The following is a 14,220-nucleotide window of genomic DNA, read 5'->3' on the forward strand; positions in this document are numbered from 1 at the left end:
AAGCACAAAGCTCTGCTGCTCAGAGTAGTGAAGGAAATACTTAGTTTCAGGAAACATATTTCAGCTTTTATCAGACCCAGAATAGAGTCCAGAAAAAGCACTAGGGATAACCAAGAAGGCAGTATACCCTAAATGTTTATGCCCTCCCCCATTTATGAAATATTTTATTCAACAGATCAGTATTGAGTCCCATTATATATACCAAATGGTGCGCTAATCCTGCCCTCAGGGAGTTAAGTACAGAGGAGAAATACATCATCTAGTGTAGAGTCAGAAGCTTTAATCAGAAAGAGAATTGTGCACCAGGCAGGCAGGGAAAAAAAAAAAAAAAGCAAATGTAGTAAACAAAAGAAATAGAGTAAAAGAACAGATAATGTTTCATATTATTCCAGTAACTTCCAGTAACAGTCAGTAACTATGTTTGAGAGTTTTACACTAAGGGCAGTAAAAATATGTCTGTACTTGGATAGTCCCTAACTCAAACCAAACTACTAATTGAACACTACTGCTACAAGATATCATGGAGAATATTTCTAGGAACAAAATAAAATCCCTATCCTCAAGATGATTAAAATCCAACAAGGCACCTAAGAAATATATCCAAATAACTATTTTATAGATTTTAGTTCACACATGTAAGAGAATAGAGAACGGTAAAAATGGAAAAGTAGTTTGTGGCCAGACTGAGAAAAGCCTCTATTTCCAGTCTAAAATGTTTTTATTTGATACGACTCAGTAATTGATTGATTGTGGGAAGTAATGACAGAAGGCAGTCAGATTTTGCAGCCTGCAAAATGTTCAGGAAAATGGCAATGCCATAAAAAGAAATGAAGAGGTCAAAGTGAGGGAATAGTTTGAGAAAAATGAAAAAGAAGTTCACACTTGTGACCTGTGGAATTTATGATGATCAAGACATTACTTCAGGTAAAATAAAATTAACTAAAGAAATACGACAAATATTTCTGACATTTCAAGTCTAAGAAGTCATGTACAAAATCAAGAGATGGCAACCTCACACACAAAACTGGGCCTCTGAACACAGTTACCACAGCTAGAGGATCCACATCACTTTCTCCTCTTCACAAGAAATTCACTCATTGTAAAGAACCCTATTAGCTTCCCAACCTGCTTCACATTTGTTGATGTCCATTTTGATGGGTATCCTTAGATCTTCACATATCTCAAATTTAGTTGAATTTCTGGTATTATTTTTCATGCAATTCTATCGCAGTGTTAACATAAAAGTAGAATAAAATAACAAACACATATGAACATTCCAAAAACGAAAAGTTTGCCAAACCGTTTATATAAAGCCCTCAATTTGGTCCATTAAATCAGCCATTCAAATACACTATAGTCCATAAAGCCCCGTGTTGGAGCTACAGCTCAGGAATGATCACAAAAATAGGGAACGGGAGAGGCAAGACAGAGAGAAGGAAGCATTTATCTAGCACTGACACATTCAGTATATATAAAGAAATTCTCGGCCGGGCGTGGTGGGTCACGCCTGTAATCCCAGCACTTTGGGAGGTCGAGGCGGGCGGATCACGAGGTCAGGAGATCGAGACCATCCTGGCTAACACGGTGAAACCCCGTCTCTACTAAAAATACAAAAAATTAGCCGGGCGAGGTGGCGGGCGCCTGTAGTCCCAGCTACGCGGGAGGCTGAGGCAGGAGAATGGCGTGAACCCCGGGGGGCGGAGCCTGCAGTGAGCCGAGATCGCGCCACTGCACTCCAGCCTGGGTGAAAGAGGGAGACTCCGTCTCAAAAAAAAAAAAAAAAAAAAAAAAGAAATTCTCTATCCCAATTTCTTTATATGTATGTAAAATCTAAGTATTTAACATCTTATATTAAAATGATTTATAACTATTTTTTAAAGGATACAGCTAATTTTTAAAAACTGTATGTACCTTTTCTAAACTTTGGACCTAGAGTTAGCATTTGAAGACAATTCAAAGGTTTCATTGTTATGATAATAAGCCAACGGGTGAGGAGGAAGTCTTTGGCAAATCACTATCAAAGCTCACCTCCCAAAGTGAGGGGTCAATGAAGATGATATTACCATACAAGATGACTGTTTTCTTTCATATAGAGGCACTCTGCAGCAACATTACCCACACAGCTCTGACTAAAATTAGGAATAAATTTAGACTTAGAGGTTACCATTTTTATATTTAAACATAATCTCTCAATTCAAAGGCCCCCAAGCCCAGAAACCCCAATCTACTGTCTTTGTGATATGTTCTGCAATTTCAGCTATTAAATAAATATGAGTCCAACTTTATAATCGGCAACTAACAAGTTATATTAATTGTATGTAAGTGTGTAGAAAACTATCTTCAGATTAGCACTAAAAGTTTGGATATAAGGTTAAAAAAAAAAAAAGATTGACATCCCCCACACCCTCTTCAAAAACAACTCTCTTAGACTTGCTTTAAAAGATGCTGCTAAAAAGTGATTTGAAATCCTCATAGTGGCCTTGGGTGGAATAAAAAGGACAGGCAGGGCCAGAGCAGCTATGATTCTATCTGATTTACAAAGAAAAATTCCCAACAAAGATTTACTATGATGGGCCCTTTATGTATACTGTTAACACACGTAACAAACTAATGAGGCAGATAGTGTTCTCCTTTTTTTTTTTTTTTTTAACAAAACTATCAACAAATTTAGGAAGAATAAATAACTTGTCCTTGGTTACATGGGTCATTCGTAATAATACCAAGACCCCAGGTCTGTCTAAATTCAAGACCTATACTTTTCCTTTAAAATCACAGATATTTAAATAATGCATATCCACTGCCAAAACATTTAATCTTCTTTTTCAAATTATTTTTTCAATTATTTCATTTATTGTGCTAGCCAGAGACTACAGTGGTAAATAAGACAAGGTCCTCATAGTCTAAGGCAGCATTTCTCAACCAAAGATCCTCATTTGAACCACAGAACACAAAATGATTTGAGTAATAACTCTTCTCAATTTTCCCAAGGAAAGTAGTAACTAATAGCATTCTAGATGCACAGGGCGAATTTACATACAAAGGATACCTTAGCATTAGGGTTTAATTCTTTCCCTCAATGCTGGTTGAGAAAGGCTGCTGTAAGGGAAAAGAAGCACTAAATAATAAATTACAAGCATAAAATGTGTTTTATTATTGATAGTAAAATATAATTTGAAAAAGTGAGCATAGCTTACATCAACTTAGAATTCAGAAATAGTATGTAATTGACACATACAATCATGAAGGTTAAGAGTATGTTAAACTGAGACTGAAAGCATACTCCCTGGTTCAAATACTGACTCCATGTCTATCACCATTATCTTGGCTTTTAAGCTTCATCTGTAAAATGGAGACAAAACAAACAAACAAAAAACACCTACCTTTTAGGCTTTCAAAGGACAAAGCTAATTCTTAAAATATTTAAATTAGATGTTATATAAAAAAGACTCAGAATAGCCAAGTAGCCCTCAATAAATCTTAGCTACTAGTATTATTACAATTCACACACCTACTATTTACAAAGCACTATGTCAGGCACTGAGGGAAACAACGAGTAAGATGGGAACTGTATCTCCAAAGAATTTCTGATGTAGCGTGAGATATGACATCCATGCAAACAGCTATGACCTAGGCAGAAAGGGAAAAAAGGTATCATAGAGAGGTAAAAAAACAATGAACGTCATACCCAATTTTCGAAGAATCCTTTTGCATTCATCCCTGCTGAGATCCAAAAGGGTTGGCCACACAACAGGCATTGCTGCTTCTGTTTGGTAGCCCCAAAGAGCTTGTCCTCCCTACGAGAACAAAAAAAAAAAAAAAAAAGGTCAAATTATCAAAGTACCAAAGTACATTCAAGGGGCCACTCACCTGGAGATCCAGCCACAGGCTAAGAAGTAAACCAAAAAGATATTACTATTTTACAATCCTTTCTCACCACCACACTTTCCAACTTTTGACAAATCAAGAATTAAGTCATTTGAACTATCACAGTGGAACGAACACAGACTTTAGAGCCGGACACCTCTAGGTTTCTAGTCCCAACTTTTCAACTTACTGGTTGAGCCTAAGCTTTACACATCTATAAAACAGAGGTAATACCACTCAGTTTGTTACGCGTATTAAAGAACACTATATGTAAAGTTCTTTCATAGTGGCTGGCATTTCATGTAATAAACAGGTGGTACTACCAACCTTGGGCAAGTTGACTCCTGTCAGCTTTCTCATTTATGAATTACATGAGATAAAATTTGTAAAGCTCCTAGCAAGTCAAAGAAACTTAATAAATAACTCTCCTCATGCTCGCTTCGGCAACACATATACTAAAATTGGAACGATATATATATATATATACTCTCTCAAGTCTTAATGGAATATGAATTTTGATCCTGTAGTTATTAAACAACCATTTACCAACAGTTGAGCTGCCAGGAACTTACTTAGAACTGGGAATTTCCTAGTGTAAAAGACAAAAAGACACGGCGCTGGGGGCACGCGCAACACTTGCTTAGCACAGAGTAGAGCCGCTGTAAGTATTTGTTAAATGGGTAAGTGAATGGTTGACGCGCCTGAGCAAAACGAATGAATGAATGAATGAATGAGCTCACTGTCTAGCCTAGAAGTCAGACACCGAACCGAAATAACTGCTATATCCCGTTCCAGGCGCTGGGGCTGCTAACTCCAATTCTGTGTCCCGAGGTGAGCCCCCCTCCCCCTACTTCCCATAGTCCTCTCAGCTCAGAACCAACCCAAGGCAAGAAGAACTGGACTGCGCGCCCCAGCCGGCAGTATGACATAAAGAAAAGGGGTGGGGAAGAGGAAGAAGGGGCAGAGCCAAAGGAATCCGCTCCCTCCACAAGCCAGTCCCCGCCTCCCGACAGGATCTTGGAGGCGGCCGGCGACTGCTCGAACCTAGCACCACGTCACGGCATCCCGGCGCGTCCCAGCCAGGGGACCCCAGAGCGGGGCCGCAACGCATCGGAAACCCGGGCAGTAGTTTCCGGAGCCCGCTCGGGGAACCGGGATCTTGTAGGTTCCTTCCCCACTCAAGTGTCAAGGAGACAAGCCCGCCCCGCCCCCTCTCCAAACACGCACTCCCTAGCAGCACCACAACCAGAGCAGCCAGCCCAGGCTCCTCACCCGGGCCTCTCGGCGCCGGTCCCAATGTCAAGTCCACGACCCAAGTCCCTCCGGGCCAGTAGCTGTTGTCAGGGGTCCCGGCCGGCACCCGCGCCTCACTCCCTCCCCAACGGAGAGGACAACCGAGAGAGAGTAAGCCAGCGGATATCCAGCCAGACCACCTGGACTCACCGGGAGTCTCCCAGAGCTAGACCCCCGGAGTCCCAGCACCAGGCCAGCCAGAGTCCCCCTGAGTCCACCTCGGGGAGCCCCACGATCCCGTTAGGAAACAACGGAGGATGGGGCTGGGAGCCCCAAGCCGGGCTCCGAATGCTTGGCCCGGCGCTCCTCTAGCCTGGCTGGCCTGCCAGCTCTTCCCAGGACCCTGCCTGAGAATCACCCACCTGCCCGGCCTTTCGGGGCTCATCTAAAAGGCTCCTCCGCCAAGACTAGGGGACACCAGGAATTGGGTTTGTTTGCGGTGCCTCTGAAGGGGCAAGATGGCGACAGGTAACAGGGCGCAGGCGCAGCCGCGCGCGGCCAGTCGGGAGGTGTAGTTCCCCTTTCCCGCCTTTCCGAGAACAAACACCAAAAGGCCTCCATTCATCTTGTCCTTCTTTTCCTCCGCGTTATGAAAGAAAAGGACAGACATCGCGGAGGGTGCTGGGAGTTGTGGTCCGAATCAAAACTCCAACCTCTTTCGCTCCAGGTTTGCTGTCGTACGCGCAAGGAAGGCCGGGATTGTAGTTCCCTTGGTTTCTCCTGCATACCCTCCTGTCTCTGGCTTCGCGCGCCTCTCCTGGGCTGCCGTCTCCCAGCCAATCGGCTGCGCTCTCTGCTACGTGTGGCGTCACACGTCGCGACCAAGATGGCGCTAGCGGCTGGAGCAGGGGCTTTGCTGCGACCTTTAGGGTAGTGAGGTTAGGGACGATGGGAGAGCAGCTTTGTTCCTGAAGTGCCGTCGAGGATTAGGATCGAGTTTCTTCGATCGTGAGGGCAATTATTAGCGGCCTCTAGCCCCCCAGACGGCGTCTTGAGGAGAGAGAATCCACGCTTCGAGAACTAACATAGTGGACATCGCAGTTGTCCGTAGCGGATTTGCTGGTTACGGAGTTGCAAGTAGAGAAAGGGAAATCCGAGCGTTCTCGAGTTGGGTTTCCTCCACGTGTGAAATGGGAATGGTAGTGATATCTCGTGCTATCTCTGTCAAGGGCAAGAAGGAGAAGGAATTTATTTGAGGCCCTACGACGTGGTAGGTTCACCCTCAGCCTTTGTTCTTATTTCATCTTATTTGTGGAGAAGGTCTTTTCGTTCCTATTTTACAGGTGAGAAAAGGGGCCCAATATATAGTTATTTGCGGCCATAAAATAGAAGCCAGTTGCCTGATACTGAAGATTCAATGAAATCTTGTGATTGATTTCCCTCTTTAAATTTTGTACTTTGGGTAACATCGGATCCGGTAGAAACGCTCGTCAGAAAGAGTTCTTGATATGCATTCTACAATTTCCAGACATAGTTTCCTTCTTGAAAAATTGGGTTAATACTACCCTATAGGGATCTTGTGATGCACCACGTAAACGTTGTAAGTTGTGAACCACTATACAAACGTATGAGACTCTTCATGTTCTTGAGTGGAACTGTAGGTTAGGAAGAGAAGGTAAATAACAGCATTTAAGTTTCCTACTACTATTTGCCCATTAGCTAAAAATACCCTCTGAGGTCTAGGAAAATCACTATTGTTGAAACCCAACCTACACCTTCAGAAAATCGTAAAGTGGGACATATTAATCACCAGGCCCTCCCTCCGCTGTCTCCCTTATCTTCCTATGCATCCAGTTGCTTAAGAACTCTTGGAAAGATAGTAAGTGAAATCTTCATAGACGATTTTTGTACTTTAACATATAGTATTTGATTTGAGCCTCACAACATTTCAGTGCGACAGGTACAATTAAGGTCTTTCATACTATGAATGAGAAAAACATAGATGTTCCAAGGACTCACCAAATTTCACGGAGCTAGGAATTGGAAGAGAGCTAGGCTTTGTAATCCCAGGTCTTCTGACCTCCAAGTGTCCTTTCCTCTACAATGAATGTCAAAATGACAATGAATGTCTACTCCTCTACAATGGAGTAGAAATTGAAAGACAAGGGGCTTACAAAACTGACTCTGACCTTAAGAAGTAGCATATGAGTGATGAATTATTATAGTCAATCCTTGTGCTTACTAAGTGCCACATACTGGTCTAAGCATTTTACATAGTAATTCAGTCCTTAGAACAACTTTATGAGGTGGAAACTTTTATTATCTCTAATTACAAAGGAGGCAACTAAAGTCTAGGAAAGAAGCAAAATAGCTTGCCTAAAGTCACACATAAGAAAATGGTGGCTCACACCTGTAATCCCAGCACTTTGGGAGGCCGAGGCAAGTGGATCATTTGAGGTCAGGAGTTGAAGACCAGCCTGGCCAACATGGTGAAAGCCCACCTCTACTAAAAATACAAAAATTAGCTGGGCGTGGTGGCATGTGCCTGTAATCCCAGCTAATCGGGAGGCTGAGACAGGAGAATTGCTTGAACCAGGGAGGTGGAGGTTGCAGTGAGCCAAGATCGCTCTACTGCATTCCAGCATGGGCAACAGAGCAAGACTCCATCTTAAAAAAAAAAAAAGGTAGAGCTGGGATTTAAACCTGATTAGGTTGGCTCCAGAGCCTATGCTCTAGACCAGTGGTTCTAAACTTTAATGGTCAATAGGAACCGCTTGAGGATCTTGTTAAAATGCAAATATTGGTAGTATAGGTATCAGGTAAGGCTTGGATCCTATAGTCCTAACAGGCCCCCAGGTGATGTTGATGGTGCTGGTCATTACATACTACAGTTCACATCTTCCCTTTTCTCCTAAACATATTTATTTTGCAGCTAGAAACTACCTTTCCCATGCTGCCTGTGACTGCTTTATAGTCTCAAATGTTCCCAACATGCTCTTCCTTAGGGATTAGACTCAAACTTTTTCCTCAAGAAGCTTATCCTGCCCCTGTCTTTCCCTCTAGGATAAGACAGACATCCCTGCCTCTGCTCCCCCACCACTTTGTGTACACCTTGTTACAGAGCTCAGAACACTGAATTATGGCCATTTATTTGAAAATCTTCCTGGCTGGGCGTGGTGGCTCATGCCTATATTCCCAGTACTTTGGGAGGCCGAGGTGGGCTGATCACTTGAGGTCAGGAGTTCAAGACCAGCTTGGCCAACATGGTGAAATCCCGTCTATACTAAAAATAGAAAAATTAGCCGATCATGGTGGTGTGCATCTGTAGTCCTAGCTACTCTACTCGGGAGGCTGAGGCAGGAGAATCGCTTGAACCCAGGAGGTGGAGGTTGCAGTGAGCCGAGATTGCGCCACTGCGCTCCAGCCTGGGTGACAGAGCAAGACCCTGTCTCAAAAAAAAAGAAAAGAAAATCTTCCTGACTGGACAACGAGCTCTTTGAGGAGAGGAACCAATCAGGTCTGTAGAGCCTAGCATATAATAAGAATAATAGCTAATACTTACATAGGACTTTCTGTATTCCAGATCACGTTATACACATTAACTTGTTTAATCCCTACTATAACCTTACAGATACACTTTTATCCCCATTTTATGAATGAAGAAACTGAGGCATAGAGAGGTTAAATAGCTGGCCCAAGGTAACAAGCTTGTAAGTAACAGAGCCATGATTTTAAATAAAAGCACTTTGGCTCCAGGAAATGTGTGGTAAATAAAATGAGAGCCACTCTACACTCAACCAAAGAAGAAAAACTGAGACTTACTATCCTATTAGACATGATTATAACTACCTCTAGTCTGGGAAAATACACAGAAATCTGTTCCCCTGGCCAGGTGCGGTGGCTCACGCCTGTAATCCCAACACTTTGGGAGGCTGAGGCGGGCGGATCATCTGAGATCGAGAGTTCGAGACCAGCCTGACCAACATGGAGAAACCCCATCTCTACTAAAAGTACAAAATTAGCGGGGCGTGGTGGCACATGCCTGTAATCCCAGCTACTCGGGAGGCTGAGGCAGGAGAATAGCTTGAGCCCAGGTGGCGGAGGTTGTGGTGAGACGAGATCGCTCCATTGCACAGCCTGGGCAACAAGAGCGAAACTCCATCTCGAAAAAAATAATTAAAAATTTTTTTAAAAAAGAAATCTGTTCCCCTTTGCTGGATTTACTTTTTTTCCTTTCTATCCTGGACCCCATGGTTATTTATTTCAAATTCAGTCTCAATCAGTACTTTCAAGTTTATTCAACCATCTCTGTCCTTCCATCGACCCTTTGGTACATTTATACAATGGAATACTACTGAGCAATAAAAAATAGGTAAGATACACACAAGAAGTTGGGTGAATCTCAAAGGAATTATTCTGAGTAAAAGAAGCCAATATCCAAAGGTTACATACTATATGATTCCATTTACATGACATTCTCCAAAAGGTACAAATATCACAACAGCATACAGATCAATGGCTGCCAAGGGTTTGGAGTTGGGGGAGGGTGATGGAACTGCTCTGTATTTTGATTGTAGTGGTAGTTACAAAAACTTTGTTAAAATTTATAGAACTGCCGGGCACAGTGGCTCACTCCTGTAATCACAACACTTTGAGATGCCGAGTCGGGAGGATCACGAGGTCAGGAGTTTGAGACCAGCCTGGCCAACATAGCGAAACCCCACCTCTACTAAAAATACAAAAAAATAGCCAGGCATGGTGGCGAGCACCTGTGATCCCAGCAACTCGGGAGGCTGAGGCAGGAGAAAGGCATGAACCTGGGAGGTGGAGCTTGCAGTGAGCTGAGATCACGCCACTGCACTCCAGCCTGGGCGACAGTGAGACTCCATCTCAAAAAAAAAAAAAAACATTCTATATCATAAAAAGTATGTGATGCTGTATGTAATATTTTAGAATTTATTTACTGTTTTTATTTATATTGCTAAGAGTCATCTTGCTGTGGTTCATTTATTTTAACTGTTGTTTTTCCATTGTGTGAATTTATCCATTTTTTCACCCATTCTCCCGTTGATGAACATTTTATTGTTTTTGTTCATGTGAACAGTTTGCTCTGAATATTCTTGTTCATGCCACCTATTGAAATTATGAATTTCTCTAAGTCATTTGAACCCAAGAGTGAAATTGTTGGGTCAACTTTTCTCCTAAAGTTAAATATTCATGTGTTCTACTTTGGGAGAAAATGCCAGGCCATTTTCAAACGTTAGACATAATATTTGATACTGTGAGAATGAGAATAAGAGTGTAAAAGTGGAAGCATGGAGATCAATCTTTGGGATGCTCCCACTGCACTCTGCTCTTTATCCAAGAGACTTTGCCAAATTCCCTCTTTTTTAGAAGCCTCCCCTCCTCCCACACCAGCCACAATCAGTTTTCCTCCTGTAGGTTCCCAAGGCACCTGTTTCATGCCATACTTTAGGTAACTATCAGACTGTATTGAGATAATAATTCCTTCTAGCAGGTAGGAAGCTTCTAGAAGGCATAGGCCAAGATTCTTTGTATTCTCCATGCCTAGGACCTAGATGGGCACAATAAATAATTCAGTAAATGAATGTTCTTCCTCAAATCTATACCCCCACTTTCCCAGTATCAGATAATGAATGAAATTTATTCTTTCTTTAATAATATGGAATATAATTGCTTGTTTCCATGGTAGTTGCCGATGCCAAAGCTCCTTGAAGGAAGGAACTACACCCCTTTTTTATTATATCCAACCTTTAATATAGTGCTTGGCAAATTGTAGATGCTTGAAAAGTGTATTGAATATGTTTAATAAATTGAAACTTGCAGCATTTTAAGAGTGTTTATTCACAGCCTGGGCAACATAGTGAGACTCCATCTCTACAAAAACATTTTTTAAAAATTAGCCAGCTGTGGTGGCACGTATCCATAGTCCTAGCTACTTGGGACTGAGGCAGGAGGATTGCTTCAGCCAAGGAATTTGAGGTTACAGTGAGCCATGATCATGCCACTGCACTCCAGCCTGGGTGACAAAGTGAGACCCTGTCTCAAAAAAAAAAAAAAAAAGTGTTTATTCTGAATGTCGGTTACCATGGTCCAATGCTGGAGATAAAATGTAGAAGATTTAGCTACTTATAAATATGCCCTGATGACCGTAGAACATATCCATGCATGTGGCTTAAAAAATAAAAATAAAACAATTCCTGGATATCAAAGGGTGAGATTTCATTTATATTATATAAAGTTCAAAAGCAGTTGAAAATAATCTATAGTGATGGAGGTCTGAATAGTAAATACCTTTGGGGAGCGACCAATAGAACACGTGGGAGCCTACTAGGATGCTAGCAATCTTCTATATTTTGATCTGGGTAGGGGCTATATGTATAGATATTGCATATGTAAAAGTTTATTAGGCTGTACATAAATGATTTATGTGCTTTATATAGATTGTATCTCAATAAAATAAAAAGCACTATAATGGTGGATTCGTGGCATTATACATTTGTCATAACCCATAGAATGGACAACACCAAGAGTGAACCCTGGTGTAAATGATGGGCTTTCAGTGACTGATGCTATGTCAGTGTAAGTTTATTGATTGTAGCAAGCACACCGCTTTGGTGCAGGATGATAGTGAGGGAGGTTGTGCATGTATGGGGATGGGATATACACAACATCCTCAATTTTGCTGTGAACTTAAAATTTCTCTAAAAAATAAAGTTGATTAATTTTTGAAAAAGTGAAAATTAAAACAGGGCAGGCATGGTGGCTCATGTCTGTAATCCCAGCAGTTTGGGAGGCTGAGGCAGGAGGATCACCTGAGCCCAGTAATCTGAGACCAGCCTAGGCAACATGACAAAACCCTGTCTCTACAAAAAAAAAATATATATATATATATATATATATATTAAAAATTATCCAAGTTTGGTGGCATGCACCCATGGTCCCAGCTACTTAGGAAGCTGAAGCAGAAGGATCACTTGAGCCCAGGAGGTGGAGGCTGAAATGAGACATCCTTGTTTATGCCACTGCACTCCAGCCTCAAAAAAAAAAAAAAAAAAAAAAGAGAGAAAAGAAAACAAAAAGCCCACCTATACCAATTAGGCTTTGTTCTTCTTTTGGTGACAAACATGAACGAATGAATGAAATGGCTTAAGAAACAATGGATTAGTTGGACATGGTGATGCGCTAGTCCTAGCTACTCAGGAGGCTACAGCAGTAGGATGGCTTGAGCCCAGGAATTTGAGCTTACAGTGAGCTATGTTGTGTTTGGATGACAGAGTGAGACCCTGTCTCTTAAAAAAAAAAAAAAAAGTTTGTTGTTCACTAACTGAAAAGTTCTGGGGTAGTTTTGGCTTCAGGCATTACTGAATCTAGGGATTCAAACAGAGCCAGTCTTAGTGTCTCCTCATCTCTGAGCTCTGCCATCTGTGTTCACTTCATACTCAGGTTCCATCTGTTGGTTCCCAGCAGCCCCAGGTTTACATCATCCACCCTGCTTACAGCCTCAGCAGAAAAGAGCACCTGCCATCTCATGAACAATCTTACCAAAATTTCCTTGCTCTGTTGCTATGGGCTCTATCTGGGTCACATGCCCATCCCTGAACTGTAGACAGGGGCATGTAATGCCCTGATTTGCCAGGTCTGAACCACATGTTACTCTGGGGAGAGAGGAAGCGATGTGGGTAAAGTCAGTTATTCCCAAAAAACATGGAGTGAGTGCGAAGGTGGGCTTGGTTGCCCTTAGGAAAATTGGGGTACTGCTGTCAGAGGAAGGTGAAAGAATGCTGCAGAGCAAAATCACAGTCGCTCGCTGAAATACACCATGGAAATGTGTAATAAGAGTCGCTCAAATGTTCATACCCTTCTATGGGGCTCAGAATACACTACCCCAAAATATGGCATCTTGGCGTATTGAATATTTAAGCTAAAGGAGTTTGAGAAAATGACTGATGCAGGAAGATCTCTCTGACCTCCTCCCACCCTTATATCCAAAGCAGGTCTTAGGAACCTCTTAGCACTTAGGAGAGGTGCTATCCCTAACATCCTTTTCTCTAAGATAGAGGGGCACCAAGAAGAATCTGAGCAAACAGGCCTTGCTAAGTTTCCCCCAGCTTATTAACCTTAGCTTATACCCACTTTGTCCTGTCATATTTTTCCACGCCTTTCCACTCTTCATCAAACCTCCCATGTAAATGCTTAGGTTTAGCAATTTATTTGGGTCTTTATTTCCTTATAATGATTCCTATATCATGTAAAATTTACATTAAATAGATTTGAATGCTTTTCTTTTGTTAATCTGTCTTTTATTACCAGGACTTCAGAACTTAGAAGGGTAAAAGGAAAAGATATTTTTCCTCTGCTGCACCTTTGATATAGGATTCCTATTTGTGGGAATAATCCAAAAGATGGAAAGAATTATATTTACAGGGATTTGAATTTCAATGCTATCAAAAACTTGAAGACAACCTAATTATCTTGCAATAGAAGAGTATTTACCTATCCCAAGCATCTACTCAGTATGGAGTCATTTTAAATGAACGTTACAAATAATTGACATCAAGGAATATGCTTATAATAAGTGGAAAAGCATATGCATGTGAATATAAAAACAAAATGGAAGAGGCCCAGCGCAGTGGCTCACGCCTGTAATCCCAACACTTTGGGAGGCCAAGGCAGGCGGATCACGAGGTGAGGAGTTCGAGACCAGCCTGACCAATATGGTGAAACCCTGTCTCTACTAAAAATACAAAAATTAGGTGGGCCTGGTGGCATCTGCCTGTAATCCCAGCTACTCAGGAGGCTGAGGCAGAAGAATCGCTTGAACTGGGGAGGCAGAGGTTACAGTGAGCTGAGATCGTGCCACTGCACTCCAGCTTGGCAACAGAGCGAGACTCCGTCTCAAAAAAAAAAAAAAAAGAAAACATGTCCAAACATGTCCAAACATTAGCATATTAGGGTAGTGGAGCTATGGATTATTCTTTTTTCTTTTCTCTATTTCCAAGTTTCCTTTTAGGTATTTATATTATCATTATAATGTCATAATATATTGTGTAAAACTCTATCTTATTAAGAATATTTCATTCTCCTAAATTTGGAGTGGAG

At 41.8% G+C, this 14,220-nt stretch overlaps 1 protein-coding gene across 13 annotated transcripts in view; it reads right to left on the minus strand.

The window, feature by feature from the left end:
- The window catches only part of EMSY (EMSY transcriptional repressor, BRCA2 interacting), a 109,618-nt gene extending 103,893 nt beyond the window's left edge, over nt 1-5,725 (minus strand). For 9 of the 13 annotated variants that reach the window (XM_012506264.2, XM_030829199.1, XM_030829194.1 and 6 more), the window contains exons 1-2: nt 5,520-5,725; nt 3,686-3,794 (exon numbers count right to left, since the gene is read on the minus strand). In XM_012506264.2, the coding sequence (XP_012361718.1) occupies nt 3,686-3,755 (70 nt within the window). In that variant the 5' untranslated portion in view covers nt 3,756-3,794; nt 5,520-5,725. The remainder of the gene's footprint in view (nt 1-3,685; nt 3,795-5,519) is intronic. The other 4 variants (XM_030829200.1, XM_030829197.1, XM_003254690.4 and 1 more) reach the window with 2 other exon arrangements.
- Nucleotides 5,726-14,220: the final 8,495 nt, after the last annotated feature.

This window comes from Nomascus leucogenys, chromosome 15, assembly GCF_006542625.1.
Source record: "Nomascus leucogenys isolate Asia chromosome 15, Asia_NLE_v1, whole genome shotgun sequence".
NCBI classification, from domain to species: Eukaryota; Metazoa; Chordata; class Mammalia; order Primates; family Hylobatidae; genus Nomascus; species Nomascus leucogenys.